The sequence below is a fragment of the Cornus florida genome, unplaced genomic scaffold, assembly GCF_030987335.1.
Source record: "Cornus florida cultivar Cherokee Brave unplaced genomic scaffold, ASM3098733v1 CherokeeBrave_3.0.0_Hap2_Chr09, whole genome shotgun sequence".
Taxonomy (NCBI): Eukaryota; Viridiplantae; Streptophyta; class Magnoliopsida; order Cornales; family Cornaceae; genus Cornus; species Cornus florida.
The window spans coordinates 78,651,726-78,667,322 of NW_026775579.1; the positions used below are offsets into that span (position 1 = coordinate 78,651,726).

General features: G+C 32.5%; 1 protein-coding gene and 1 long non-coding RNA gene across 2 annotated transcripts; both read right to left on the reverse strand.

Annotated features, from left to right (window-relative positions):
• Positions 1-8,594: 8,594 nt before the first annotated feature.
• Positions 8,595-11,804, reverse strand: LOC132273364 (salt tolerance receptor-like cytoplasmic kinase 1). The gene is made up of 2 exons (XM_059774326.1): positions 11,690-11,804; positions 8,595-9,122 (listed from the first exon to the last, which is right to left on the reverse strand). The coding sequence occupies exons 1-2, from the start codon at positions 11,784-11,786 to the stop codon at positions 8,770-8,772; spliced, it is 450 nt and encodes a 149-aa protein (XP_059630309.1). The 5' UTR covers positions 11,787-11,804; the 3' UTR covers positions 8,595-8,769.
• Positions 11,805-11,932: 128 nt separating this feature from the next.
• On the reverse strand, positions 11,933-12,945 carry LOC132273365 (uncharacterized). The gene is made up of 3 exons (XR_009470097.1): positions 12,806-12,945; positions 12,553-12,697; positions 11,933-12,055 (listed from the first exon to the last, which is right to left on the reverse strand). It is a non-coding gene; the product is annotated as an uncharacterized LOC132273365 (long non-coding RNA).
• Positions 12,946-15,597: the final 2,652 nt, after the last annotated feature.

Below are 15,597 nucleotides of genomic sequence, written 5' to 3' on the forward strand. Positions count from 1 at the left end.
CATGCAAACAAACGGAGCCTAGTGTTACGTTCCACACCTGTGAACTTGTAAAAGTTCAAGTCAAGTTAGTCAACACTTGACTTGAAACAAAACAAATACTTTTGTGTATGAAATTTAAATAGTAATCAAAAGCATGTTTAGTAATATTTATTTGTTACAAAATTTTTGAAAAGAAAAACATAAAAACATATTTGATAAAAAAAAAAAGTATTGCAAGTTAAAAAAATATAATGGGAAGTTTAAAAATGTCATTTAAGTGTTCTTCATTTTTTGGGGACTATTCATGGCTACATTACGATTACATGTAAAAAAACAAATTAAATTTGTGTTTTGACTTTTGACTACTATTTACAAAACGTTTTGGTACTATAAATATTTTTTCTTTTTTTACGAGACGTGTTTTTTTCCACTACACACAATTACAGTATTTGAATAAATAAAAAACATCTAAACAAAACACATAGCAAACATACCTAAATCATCACATAACCTACCTCAGCTATTCCAAAATAAATCAAACTCACCCATCTGTAGTTTACCATTAAAACACTTTACAACACTATAAATTGATCCATGTGAGAAATTAAAAAACCAAATTATCCTTTTTAGTGTCTAAAATACCCATGCAACCTATTATATGTGAACTCATTCTTATAAAATGTTATTCTCAATCATCTTCTCCATTTGGAGTATAGATATAGATAAGCTACTATATTACCATAAATATAGGAAATTTTGAAACTCAGTGGGGGATGCTCCCGTTGATCCCTTTACTAGGTTCGTCCCTGCAACAATTCAATGGTGATTTTTTTTTCCTTTTTTTTATTTTGCCTAAAGTGATTTTTTTTTTTTTTTTTTTAATATGAACTCATACAAAATTCAATAACACTAAGTGTGGTGGTGTTGCTTAAATGGTAAAGACTTTAAGTATCCCACCCTATGATCTTATATTGGAATCCTCTTCTCCTATCCCCACTAATTCCTAAGGGGTTCCATTAATATTTGGCCTTATATGACACATTTTACACCTATAATCACCCCTTCCACATACACAAAATTTCCAAACAAAAAAAGTAGCACTCATTTGAAATAAGAAAATCAACGTTCCATCATGCATAGTAAGAGAACCATTAATATCACAAGTGAATAAGATTACTTGGCTATTATGGTGTTAATAACCTAGTACTCCTATTTACTTATCTAAGGCTTTGTTGATTTAAATTTGAGTATAAATTACTATATTTCTACTTTATACCTTGGACTTGGGTTATTTTCTTCAGTCTTTAACATGTACACCCATTTGTTCTTTATTGTTTTATATCCCTTAGGTAACTTCACCAGCTCATAAGTATGGTTCTCATGCAAGGATTTCATCTCCCATTACATGGCTTTTAACCATTTTCCCTTCTGCTCATGTGCCATTGCTTCTTAGTAATTTTTTGGTCCCCCCCATCAATAAGAAATGCAAACTCACTAAAATGATACCTCTTAGAGGGCTGCCTCTCTCTAGTGGATTTCCTCAACTGAACAGTCTCTGGAGCTGGTGGTTTTGCTGGTAAATGCTCTTCTTGAATTGCTGGTTCATCGACATTTGTGAGAGTTTCAACATCTTCGGTAACAGCTTCATCATTCTGAACATCTTCCCCAGCATCGTCATCTATTGTGGTGTTAGAACTAGATCCAAATCAATCAAAGCATCAACATGCGGTTCATTCTTCTCAGCTTTTTCAATGTCTTCAATGGTTTTATCTTTGAGAAATACAATATCTCGGCTTCTCACAATTTTCTTATTAATTGGATCCCACAATTTCTACCCAAACTCATGATGTCCATATCCGAGACAAATACACTATTTGGTCTTATCATCAAGCTTTGATCTTTCATTCTTGGGAATGTGCACAAATGCCTTGCACCCAAACACCTTCAAGTGATTGTATAAGACATCATTCCCTTTCCATACTTTTTCTGGGAAATCATACAGTAGACGAGTTGAAGGAGATAAATTAATTAAGTCAACCGTGCCTCACCCCAGTAAAACCTTGGCAGCCTTACATGTGACAGCATGCATCTCACCCTCTCTACAATGGCCCAGTTCATTTTTTTTGCAACACAATTATGCTGTGGAGTCTTTAGTGTTGTTTTTTGATGTCGAATGCCTTGACTTTTGCAATACTCACTAAATGGATCCCTGTATTCACCACCATTGTCTGTCCGGATACACCTCAAGGACTTTCCTATCTCTCTTTCAACACTGGCTTGAAATTGCTTAAAAATATCTAACATTTGGTCTTTAAATTTAAGAATATAAACCCATACTTTTCTGGAACAATCATCAATAAATGTAACAAAATATGATGCACCACCAAGTGTTTTAACTTTCATGGGACCACAAACTTCAGAGTGTATCAAGTCTAATACATTAGACTTTTTAGATGATGGAGTTCTTTGAAAAGATACTCTGTGTTTTTTCCAGCCAAACAATGTTCACAAGTTTTCAAAGGCATACCTTTCATGCCTGGAAGGAGCCGGTTTTTGGCTAGAATGTCAAGTCCCTTCTGACTCATGTGTCCAATCCTCATATGCTATAATTCGGTAGAGGTATCACTCTCCACTACATTCACCAACTCTCTGTTGAGCTTTACTTGTATGACGTAGAGTGTATATGTCTTCTTTCCTCTGGCCACCACCATAGAGCCTCTTGTGAACTTCCACTGCCCATTACCAAAGTGATTACTGTAATCCTTATCATTAAGCTTACCTGTAGAAATGAAATTCATCCGGATGTCTGGAAGATGTCTTGCATCCTTGAGTATCAACTTGCAACCAATATTGGTTTCTAGACAAACATCACCCTTGCCAACAACTTTAGGCATACCATCGTTTCCCATATTCACACTACCAAAGTCACCTGTTATGTAAGATGAAAATAAATCCTTCCTAGAGGTAACATGAATGGAGGCATGTAATACCCCTATTTTCCAAAAGGATAAAATTGGAATTTAATGTTTATTTTTGTGCATTTTTAATTGATTTTTGTGTCTATTTGCTTTTGTGTTTAATTGTTTTATTTCTATTTGATTTAATTGTTAATTGTGTATTTGAATTTGCCTTACGTGATTAATTATTCTATTTAATTGGAATTAATTATTTAATGGCATTATTTGCTTTATTTGTATTACTTGATTTAATTAAATTATCTGAATTGTTTTTATTATTTGTGTGTCCTTGATTTATTAATATAGAGGTTTAATTATTTAATTACGTTAATAAAGTCTTTAGGGATTTCATAACTGAAACTATTAGAAGTTCTGTAGGTGAAAGCAACAAAGTTTCTAACAAGGGTTTTATCCTATGGGCCGACTAGGGTTTAATTTAGATTAGGGTTTTTGTCGCGGATTAGCATTGGAATTAGGTTTTATCTGTGCCTATATATATATGGTTATAGTCTGAAGGAAGGGTTAGAAAACCCTATTCACGTATCAAAACACAGAGAGATACAGAGTGAGGGTTTAAGAGAAACAGAATAAGTCTGTGAGGTTTCCGACTGAGGCTTCAAAGTCAGACCTAAGAGAAAGGAAGAGCAGAAGTAGAAGGAGGCTAGACAGTAACTCGGTGTTGCCAGAACAGTGGACACGACGCCGGGATTTTAACTGAAATCATAGGCAAGTTCTTTTCTTCCTCCTTCCCTTTGGCTTGTGTTCTGTGCACCTAGGTATGCTCTAGGATTTTAATAGATCAATAACTGAATTGCGCATGTTTTTATATGTCAAATTAATCATATCTTTGTCTTGAATTAGTTCTGTGATGATTTTTAAAGGTTTGGTTACAATAGTAGTTTTCATAAGCATGTTATAATCGGTAAGAGTTAAAGGATTTTAGTAATGCAATTCGGTATGAATAATGAATCTGGATGATACTGGACATACTTGGGACATCTAGGTTCAGGTTTAAAATAAACAGAGAGGGTTAGAAGCAGCCGGAGTAGTGGACGAAGGTCGTAGAATTCACAGAATCGTGGACGGCTCTCAAAAGCCGGCTCCCCCCCCCCCCCCCCCCCCCGCATTATAGAGCCGGCTTTAGGAAAGGTAGAGCTGGCTCTCCCCTCTTGGAGACAGCTCCAGGAATTATTGGAGCCTTCTCTTTTGTTTTTTGGAGCCTTCTCCTTCGTTTAGAACCTTCTCTTCTATTTTAGAGCCTTATCCTCTTTTTTTTGGAGCCTTCTCCTTTTTGCTTTAGAGCATTCTCCTTCTATTTTAGAGCCTTCTCTTTTTGTTTTGGAGCCTTCTCCTTTTTGGTTTTGGAGCAGTCTCTCACGAAGATTGATTTTATGAAGTTTTTGGTGATGTTTGGATGTTTTTAATTTGGTCTGGACTGTGTGGTGAGCATACGGGGCTTCTTAATACTAATTTCAAGTGTGGTTAAAGCCTCTTGTTGCATAATTTATGTCTCTACACTAAAGGATGGACAGTATAAAACTATACAATTTAACATACTGTTAACGGACAGATGGAACTGAACTATTCTGGAAAAATTCTAGGACTACTCAAAATGATTAAGAAGTTAATTTTAGGTGTTAATAGGACTTGAATTGATCAAGGTTTACCCCTAAATTAATGGAACAAACCGTATAAAATTTATGCATTTTTTTTTTTATACGGCTAATGGATGGAAGAAAACTTAAATTGCCTAAGTTTAATTTTAGCAATCCGGTGGGATCTAGTATGGTTATAAATCTTATTTTTGGTTACATGCTAGGGTCAGTTAGTTATCAAGTTTACTCTAGGCATACCTTGGATGTTAACTGCTGAAATGCTAATTCTGTTTTACAATACATGGATTTAAGCTGGGATTGTAACTGCAGTAATATTAAGCACTATTATGCAAATACTTGGGTTACCTAAATTGTTAAATTGATACTTGGGTCTTGTCAATCTAATTGGGTGATGGCCTGGAATTAATTGAAGAATTAATTATGTATTCTCTGTCAATTAACTGGATGGATGCTGGACTTTAATTTGATGAACTATTAAACTTAGTCTCGTTAAGTTATGTGAATGGATTCTGGATTGGATGTTGATGAATGGTTTAAATTCTGCATTTATTAACTACTTGGATTAGGTGGATACTGTTTGATGTACTGCTTAAAATGTTGCATCTTTTACGGATCATATGCATAGTATGTACCGGTATGGGACAATGACATACGGAGGGACGAATTAGATCAAAACGCTAATTCCAACCTATTCATACATACGGAATGGATTAACTAAAACAGTTAAATCCTACATGGTTTCATATCCTGTCAACTAAAACAGTTGAACGACATATTGGATGGTTGTTTATATTTTTTGTTAATAGGAAGGATAGGAATTTAATTAAAACATTTAAATCCTAATTTTATGTCGTATCATGGCAATAAACAGTTGAGCGGCACTACATTGGTTTGGATGGGAATTTATATCTATAAATTATGGTACTGCGATATGAGTTTGAATCTCAGGATTGTTGGTTAGGGTGCATATATGCAGTGGATGCGTAACTGGCTATAGTAGGTTGAGGTATACCCTGTTAGGTCTAGGTACTCATGCCCACCTTTGGGTGCGTTTTCGCATGATGACTTCTATTCAGGTTGAGACCCCTATTGTAGTCCAGTGAATGTCCTTGGTGTGGATATATATATACTTATGGACTAAATAGGTATTGTGAGGTATCTAGGGTGTATCTGCGTATCGGTTCTTTGTATAGATTGTAGTTAAATTAGAACTTGTTCGTGGGCCTGACCCACTATTATTTTTCAAGTAATGGACGGTTCCAGGTTGTAGAGCTTGTTCGTGCTGAGCAGAGACGGTTACTCATTCTTCTGACGATGAAGGAGTTTTCTTCATGGTTTAGCATTAGGTTCTTCAGTTGTTATTTTTCCAGTGTTGGAGTTTATTAGGGGTCCTTCAGATGGATTCCCGAGTTGTATTAAAAATGGAGAAGTCGGATGTATCAGAATAATTCTTTATTTATAAAATTTATTCTGAGGTTTCAGTTTTTGGGATTATCGTTCTAGTTTCTTTTCAACAAATTTTATTTATTCCTGTTTATCCTAATTGTATTCTGTGTTCATTTATTGCTAATTGGTTTGATATCCTCGGGTAGTCGGGCGTGGGCCTGGCCAACCCACATCTGGAAATCCAGGGGTATCACAAGGCACCACTGTCACCTACCCAACTAGCATCTTGACAAGTGAAATTGATAGCATCTTCATCACAAAAAACAAGTATGTCTTCAGAAGTGGCTACAATAGTTTCTTGATTTTCTACCTTTTTGTCTCATTTTTCTTTTTATTATTCCTTCTTTAATTTTCTGCAATCCTTTTTCATGTGGCCCATCTTCTTATAATGATAGCACTGAATGTCCTTCTTGTTCTTGGACTTGCTCATTGACTTGCCACAATTATTGTGACCTTTACTCTAACTTCTACCCCGCTACTCTGTAACAAGAGCCACTGATTGTGTGGATGAAGAACCTTAAGGCTTTCCTTATTATTTCTTCATTTAATAGGTTACAATTAACCACATTTATTGAAACAATCCCATCTGGGGCTGAGTACCTTAGAGATACTACAAGTGTCTTCCCAACTGTCTAGTAAAGAACTGAGAAGTAATAAGGCCTACAACTCATCATAAAGAGGAAACTTCATAGAATAAATCTGATTAACAATGTTCTGCATATCATTCAAGTGCTCTGCAATTTGAGTCCACTCTTTGTACTTTAGGTTCATAAGTTTCCTCATTAGGAAAGCTTTATTTGCAGCAGTTTTTATCTCATATAGCTTCTCTAATTTCTCCCAAAAAGAGTGTGTAAAGGTCTCATTAGATATGTGATGGTAAACACTATCATTCACCCATTGGCGTATATACCTAACAACCTGTCTGTTCAACAAATCTCAATCTAATTTATTTGTAGCCGCCGGCTTTGCCGATTCACCTTGAAATAGGAGCATGATACTTTTTACAATAAAGAAGATTATCCATTTTTCCTTTCCACAATTGCCAATTGCTACCACTCAAACTGATCATTCTACTCATGTTAACCTCCATGTCTGCACAAACCAAAATTGCCGACTAAGGCTCTGATACCACTTTGTTGGGGAAAAATATATATAATAGGGCAATGTAACAAACACAATACCAAAGCCAAATATGAAATACCCAAAACTGAAACTTTTCCCTCACTGTGCAAACTTCTAAGATTAACAAATATAGAGCAATAAATAAAATCAATCACACAATAAAAACTAGAATATAGGTGGAAACACCCTCAAATTGAAGGGTGAAAAAAATCATGGGCCAACTTCGAAAAATAATTCTACTACGAAAAATAATGGGGTTACAAGTATACTTCTCTAGCTCAAGTAGAGGCTTACAAATAAGATATTCTTCAAGGAAAATCAAAACCCTCGCATAATCTATATGATCTCACCAGTGTATAGCAGAACGTGAACAGAGGTGAACGGAAAACCTGACCGAAGAGGATGATCGTCTCAACGCCAGCAACTTCCCCCTAAACCTAAACCTTGATCAGGATTTGATAGGCCACTGACAAGGGCGGATCCAGAAATACATAATGGGGTGGACTAATCTATTCTGGGGTGGATTAGTACTCTAGTAAATTATTATTATTACTATTATTATTATTATTTTGGGTGGACTCAAGCCCACTCCTAAATCCGCCTTTGGCCAATGATTTGTGCGAGTTGTGGGCTATTGGTCTTCCATAATTTCTCACTCTTCTCCCATGATGAAGAAACCCCAAATCAGTTTTCATGCCTCTCTTCAGTCCCATCACCAAAATTAATATTTTAAACTAAAAGCACAATGCGGAGTCGTATAGGACATGGCTGTAGAAACAATTGAAAGCCACCATATCTGATCAAAATCTGGAATTTGAGAGAAAAAAATTTCATATATGGATTGCTCCACGTTTTGCAAGGATCTTTCCCACTGGAAGCAATTGAACCGTTTAATTGCCCTGTTTGATTATTACCCAATAAACCCATTAGACCAAAGAACTCTAAACACCAATTCAAAAATAAAATAAATATCATTAAACCTCTGTTTCAATTCAAAATTCATAATCACACCATGCTTATAAAAGTTACAATAGTGCCCGAATTAACACCGAATCTGACATGATTGGCTATACTTGTCATTTGTTATTATTTTTTAAAAATTATTTAAGTAGATAAGTTGAGCAAAAACATGTTAGATAAAATTATTTTGGTCTCCCTATCATTTACTCTTAAATAAAATTAAGTTTATTACTAGTTTATTCTTTTGTTGTCTTCTAAGTACCATAAAAATAATAATAACAAAATCTGTAAATAAGAAATCAAATCAAAATCTGTAATCAAATTTTCTGTACTATTTTGGTAGGACTTTTTTTTCGGCTTATTAATTTTTAAAGAACCGAAAATCAGAATACTATACACAAACTTATCTGGTTTTCAGTTTTTTAAAAACCTATAAATAAATAAAGTGGACAACTACTATACTTTTAATGAATAATTTAGAAGGAAAACAGTACATAAATATCAGTCACTCATATAGGGAAAGAAAAATTAGATTCAAGTAGGTAAATATAACATAAAGCTTGTTGAAATGAAAAGAGTTTTCCAGTATCAAGACATTAGAGCTTGGAGAACAGTATATTACTGTAACAAGGTAACTGAATTTTCTAGCAATAGAGAACACCTTCATTATTCACCTACAGAGCATCATATTAATAAACCCGGTGACCGTGACGACAAACAGCATGTAACCTCGCCAAGGTTTGAACAACTTCCTTCATTGATGGACGTACGCCATTGCCTTCCACACTGCGCATTGCCAGATCAGTAATTTTATATCCATCGTGTTGACTAAACCCCAAATCTTCTTCAAAGCTTTTGTGCACGAGAGAGAACTTCTTTGAGAGGGCAAAGCAGCCAAATAATGATTTCTTCTGCTTGTTCAAATTGTATTGGGCTTCAGCCCAACAGTGTACAGGTTTCTTGATCTCAGAGGGTCTTTTGGATATGAGCTCCAAAAGCACAGTGCCAAACGAGAAGATGTCGTGTACCTTCCACCATTTACCTGTTGAAGGGTTTTTTTTTTTAATAACGAAAAATATATATATATCACACAACTGAAAAGATGCCAAAACACAAAAAGTTAGTAGAAGCTAAAAAACAAAGCAACTACAACATAAATTATAATAAATAAATAAATGAATGGCTACAATCACCCAATCAAGGTAGTTTTTCATGCAAAAGATACAATCGTACAGTAAGAGTACCATTTGAAGGTTCTCATCTTTCTAGAAACTAAAATCAATTCATTCAAAATATGTAAAATCTAGCAAGAATGGAATTGACACTGACAATAACATAAAAATCATAACAACGATATCAATAACAACAATAAACATATCAATCATATACAATTGGAAGAAAGATCACTTCATACATTCCTTATTCTCTACTGAAAAAATAATTGTCAATTCTCTTGTTCATACCAAATAGCAAGTGTTCTAATTTACTTTAGCTGCTGTTTGATAAGTAACAAAAACTTCAGGGCTAAGTTATACTAGGAATCTAGGATGAAATTTTTTAATTTGATGAAATCAAAGTTAAGGATCAACATGCAAATCCAAATTCACTTAAAAAATACCTATCAAAAAACTTGTTAAGTGTGGATTATGACCTTGAAAATTTATATCACTTTCTAAATGGAAAACATTTTTCTTAAAGACAACTCACAGTCCATTATCAAAACACTAGATAGATAACCACTGAAAGTTTCCAGTTTTTAGCACTTGGTACTTTGGTAGGGGAGTTACCAAAAGGGCCTTTATATAATAAGTAAGAGAGTTCACAAGAAAAAGCACAAGAGAAAGGAGGGACCACACCTCAAAATCAGATAAAGAGATCAAAAGATTAGAAACTATTATATTACGAAACAAGAAAGTAAAAAATCAGCTTGAAGAAAATTAATTACATATATATATTTTTCATTAATAAATTAATTACTTCAAATATTCCTCAAAATAGTTAAAATCTCAGAAAAAGACCAAATTGGAGTCAAGTAAACAATCATGTGATGTCGTACTCTAGATTGGAATAAAATGAATTAGACAAACAAAACATGAAGCGCAAACAACCAGAAACAATATGGAATGACACAGTGTCTAGGGTAGGTATACAAGTTTTGGAAGTCCAATGAAAGGGCTACAAACCTCATGCAATTAAGAAAGCTTATGATAAAAACGAAAGTGTTTGCTGTAGTTTTTTGTTTTTTAATTTCTCTGCTCAAAGTCCCAATGTTCAGCAGGACTTCAAATTTTCAAAAAAAATTGCATACAGTTCAATTATTTAGAACTTCTCACATCAAGAGAAGTTCGAATCACTGTAGTCCTTCCAATTGAAGCATCTGACTGTAGAGGGTTCAATTTATCTCTAATAGTGAATTAGTTAGGTTATATTGGTTATCTTAGTTTCTTTTACTTGATCTTTAAAAGGATTTTAAACTTGGGTGGACCGCCCCCAAATCCCAACTCTTTCATATATTAATAGACACAAAATAGTCAGATATCCAAACCAAATTATACAAATCAATTCAGCCTATGTTCATCTTTGGCCCGGATAAAACTTGGGGGCCCACCGCCCACCAAATATTTTATTTCGACTTCTACAAGGTATATTTATATATGCACATGAATTTAATTATACTAATATGGACCTCCAAAAAATAATGTGGAGATATATGGAAATTAAAATTTTATTCAAGTATTTTTCAGAAGGGACCGTTCTAGCTCTGTTAGATTTGAAGATCCTTTCATCCGTAAGATAGATAGCATAAGTGGTCCTATGAACTATTTGATACTCCATTAGAGGTAAAATAATCTTTACATATTTATTGTATATGATCTCCAATATGTGGATTTGCTTTCGATACGTTCATTGGATAGGCTCTCGAACTTTATGGAAGTATTACATTGAGATGAAAATGTCAAGGTCGAAGAATATTCTTGTATGCAATAAGTAAGTTGCACCCAGAATGAAGAAGACCATCTTTTATTAGAGCAAAAATACAACCACCATCTCTCTCTCAACCAAGGGGCTCTCTCTTTCTCTTGCTTAACATCATCAATAATTTTTCCTTTTTTTCCACCTCTCTTCCACAATCAACAGCAAATGACCTTTCATAGCCAAAATGAATTGAAATTAATTACTTATTTTGAGATTTTACAATTCCTTTGCACCATCAAGTCACTTCGATCTTCACCACTATGATTCATACATGTTTGCAACACGAGAAATTTTGATACTATGTCATATTCATAAAGCGAACCACATAACAATAGTATGATATTAGGATTAGAGTTTTTTGAACACAAGTTTCCTCCCACAATAAGCACCATGGATTCCCAAAAAAAAAAAGAGGTCAAGGACGCTTTTATGAGTAATCATAATGATTTACTCACCTTTTTGGGTTGATATTTTCACTTGACATTCCTCGTTTGCCCACAATTTATTTACCATTGTATAATAGATGGAAAAAGAAAAGAAAAAAAGCACTGGCAATTAAGAAATGCACTGATGACATAGGTAATGAACTCTAGGCTTGGAAAAGATTATAAATACAATATTATGTTGACATACCGAAATTTATAATCATCGGATCAATATAGCCTGGCGCTCCAAGTACAAACTTATGTGCGATTGGTTGCTCATCACCAAAAACCCCACCAACTAGCATACAAAAATCGAATAGTACTGGATTATAATCCTGAGTTTAAGCATAACATAATACCATGTTTAATTCTTATTAAAAAATTCTTCAGAACAAAATTACTGAAAAGCTAAGTGCACTAAGTACATGGACACCAGATCTGACCTGATCAACCATTATATGTGCAGAACTAATATTGCGAACTAGGTATTGCGGTTTATGATGATAATGCAAAAACTCGAGCAGATGTGCAATATCAATTGCCACCTTGATTCTGTGGAGCCAGGAAAAGCCATCTACGTAAACAAAACTCTTTTAGTAAATAGAATACTAATCTATTTTAAAGAAGTTTATCTTAAGTACCAACCATATCCCTGCATGTGATGGCAGCTACACTCTACTAAATGTGGTACGTCCAAACAAGACAAAATTTTAATTACTCAAAGAAATATATTTTCTTAGGCAAAGAAGAAAATAAAGTACACACACAGAGAGAGATAGAGATAGAGATGGAGAGAGAGATTATCCAACAAACTAAACAATGATTTACTAAAATAATCAGTTTAGGAGCAGATTTAAGATTCAGTATAGCAAGCCAAAGTAGTAAATGTTATCACTGAACACTAATATGGAAAATCAGTTGGTCTTGTAATTATAGTTGTCACTTTGTAAGATTCATTTTCCCTCTCTCCCAACATATACTGAAAACATGACGTGCATGCTCAACAGATTGATGTATGATTAGAAAAGTCAAGTTGTAACAGATTAATCGAAGAAAGAAAATATGTAATACCATTATCAATGAGGTTGTGCACTGTATCCACTGGTTTAAGGTCATAAACAACCCCCAACAGACTATCTTCGCAGCAATATCCCAAAAGTTTGACCAGACTCGGATGATGATTTACACTTGACTCCATTAGAAAAATGCATTCTTTCTGGGAAAATTGAAACACAACATTCAACAATGACAGGAACAACATCTATAACCATCAAATTTCAAAATTGAAATTTCAGATACTAAACTAATGAAATACTGTTACTACCACCAATTGGGAACGGTGTTCATCCCGGCCTACAGCAAATTTTCCTAAATCTTCCCAAATCTTCACAGTCACATCCTGACCTTTCTGAGTCTTTCCTCAGTACACTTTGCCGAATTGGGCTTCTCCAATCAGATTTGCTTGGCTAAAATTACTGGTCAAATCATCTAACTCCACAGGGGAGAACTTGATGATATCGTACTCTCTGAGCATTTCCATAGTTGGACCTATCTCATATAAAGTACCACAGCACACAATTGTCACATACAGTTAAATTTTCATACGAAACCATGAAAATACATTTGTAAATTAGATCATTTTAAAGTGAAACTACATGAAACAATTTTACATATTTTCTACTTAAATAATCCACAGGTTTAAGGTGGTAAACATTTGTTTATACATTGGATCATTTTTAAGTGACTACAAGAAACAATTTAATATTTCTTTTTCTTTTTCTTTCTTTTCTCGGCATGTGGTGACACCAATAGAGAACTTGAAAGAATGGGCATCTAATTTCAACGTCTTGAAATTGGAATTGAAATTGAAGACAATATCAATCAAACTATAAACTATTTTCCCTCTAATTTCAAGATTCGAGACACAGTTTCAATCCTGTGAAACATTTTAGAGACATGATTCAGATTGAAGAGACGAAAAGCTCAAAGGGAAAATAAAAACCAAATTATACCCTCTCTCTTTTTCCCAAATCAGTACGTCAACTACTATAAGAGAACGAAAATAATGAAACAAGAAAAAAGACAATCGACAAGCTTAGATGATCAATCAAATCAAGATTCGGAAAATAATAAAAGTCCAGTAACACAAGGCGATCGCAATATACAAATTCAACATATTGAACGAATATCAAACGTTTCTCACCTGTGTGTGTATATATATTGAGGTGAACAAACAACCTCTCTAAACTTCAATTAATTTGTAGCTTTAGCAGCCGTCTGTAGTGTGTGTGGGGTATATATTAAGTGAGTAATAAAATAAAGAATTTTGAACCAGATCAATCAAAATCAAAATAAATTTGTTTTAACTTTAAAAGAATTTCGAGCATAGGATTTATTTTAATTAATAATTTATTTTATTATTTTATTTATAAATGATGATGGGAAACATCTTACTTGAATTTCAATTAAATAATTACCTATTTAATTTTAATTAATAATTTGGTAAATTATTTTATTAAATAATTACCTATTTTAATTTAATATGCAACTTGTTTTAATTGTTTTAATAGTTTTATAAAAAGTCTTTTATTTTAATTCATTTTATTTATAGAAACTCTTTTATTTTTATTCATTTTATATTAATTAATTAATATTTTTTTATATTAATAAATTAATAGTCAAGAATTTCAAGCATTATATGATTTATTTTAATTAGCAACTTATGGGATTTATTTTAATTGGTAACTTATTTTATTATTTGGTAATATTTTTTATTATTTTATCTATAAATGATTTGAAACATCTTAACTTGTTTTAGTTGTTTTAATAGTTTTGTAGAAACTCTTTTATTTTAATTCATTTTATTTATAGAATCTTTTTTTATTTTAATTCATTTTATTTATAAAAACTATGCTATTTTTATTCATTTTATATTAATAAATATTTTTATATTAATAAATAAATAATGAAGAATTCCAAATATAATAGGATTTATTTTAAATGGTAACTTATAGAATTTATTTTAATTGATAACTTATTTTATTATTTGGTAAATTATTTTATTATTTTATTTATAAATAATTTGAAACATCGTAACTTGTTTTAGTTGTTTTAATAGTTTTATAGAAACTCTTTTATTTTAATTCATTTTGTTTATAGAATCTCTTTTATTTTAATTCATTTTATTTATAGAACTATTTTATTGTTATTCATTTTATATTAATTAATTAAATTTTTTATATTAATAAGTAAATATTAAAGAATTCCAAGCATAATAGGATTTATTTTAATTGGTAACTTATTTTATTATTTGGTAAATTATTTTATTATAAATAATTTGAAACATTTTGATTGAATTTTCATTAAATAATTACTTATTTAATTTAATTAATAAATTTATTTAATAATTTAAAACATATTGATTGAATTTTAATTAAATAATTATCTATTTAATTTTAATTGATATGAAATTTAGGGTTAGGTCTTCCTTTCGTCCGCACCTTCTCTCACAACCAGCTTCAATTAATTTGTAGCATTGGCAGAACCCATGCGTCTTTACTAGTGTGTGTGTGTGTGTGTGTGTGTGTGTGTACACATTGGGGTGAACAAACAACAATCTCTGCCCAAGCTCTGAAATAACCGGCCCAGTTCAGACACAAATAACTTGGGCCTATGCTACGTTCTGTTTATGCTATAAATTGAGTTTCGGCCTGCCTAATTAAGACCTTGAACTATCGATTTTTGTCATATAACACCCAAACTAGTACCAGTTTTGTTCTTGCGTCTTTGTTTTAAACTCCAATTGTTTCAACGATTTTCGATTTTTTTTTCTTCATTTTTCAGGTAAAATATTTTTTAAAATTTTGGTATTTGGCAAATGTATAGGTAGAGATTGAGGTCGAATTCATTTAGCAATAACTTACCGAAAATTGATACGTAAAATATTTCTAAAATTTTTTATTTTTTGATATTTGGCAAATGTCTAGGTTGAGATCGAGTCTATCGAGAATAGAGCGTAAAATACCTTACCGAAAATTGATGGGTAAGTTGTGTTTGTTATGTTTTACTAATATTATTTTTTTTCTCCATAATTATATTACACCTGGAAAAAAAATT

Coding starts and splice junctions, on each gene's coding strand:
- LOC132273364 (XM_059774326.1), bottom strand. CDS start 11,786: ATGCTAGTTGGTGGGGTTTTTGGTGATGAGCAACCAATCGCACATAAG. Junction 9,123..11,689: donor TCCGATGATTATAAATTTCG/GTATGTCAACAT, acceptor ACCCTTCAACAG/GTAAATGGTGGAAGGTACAC.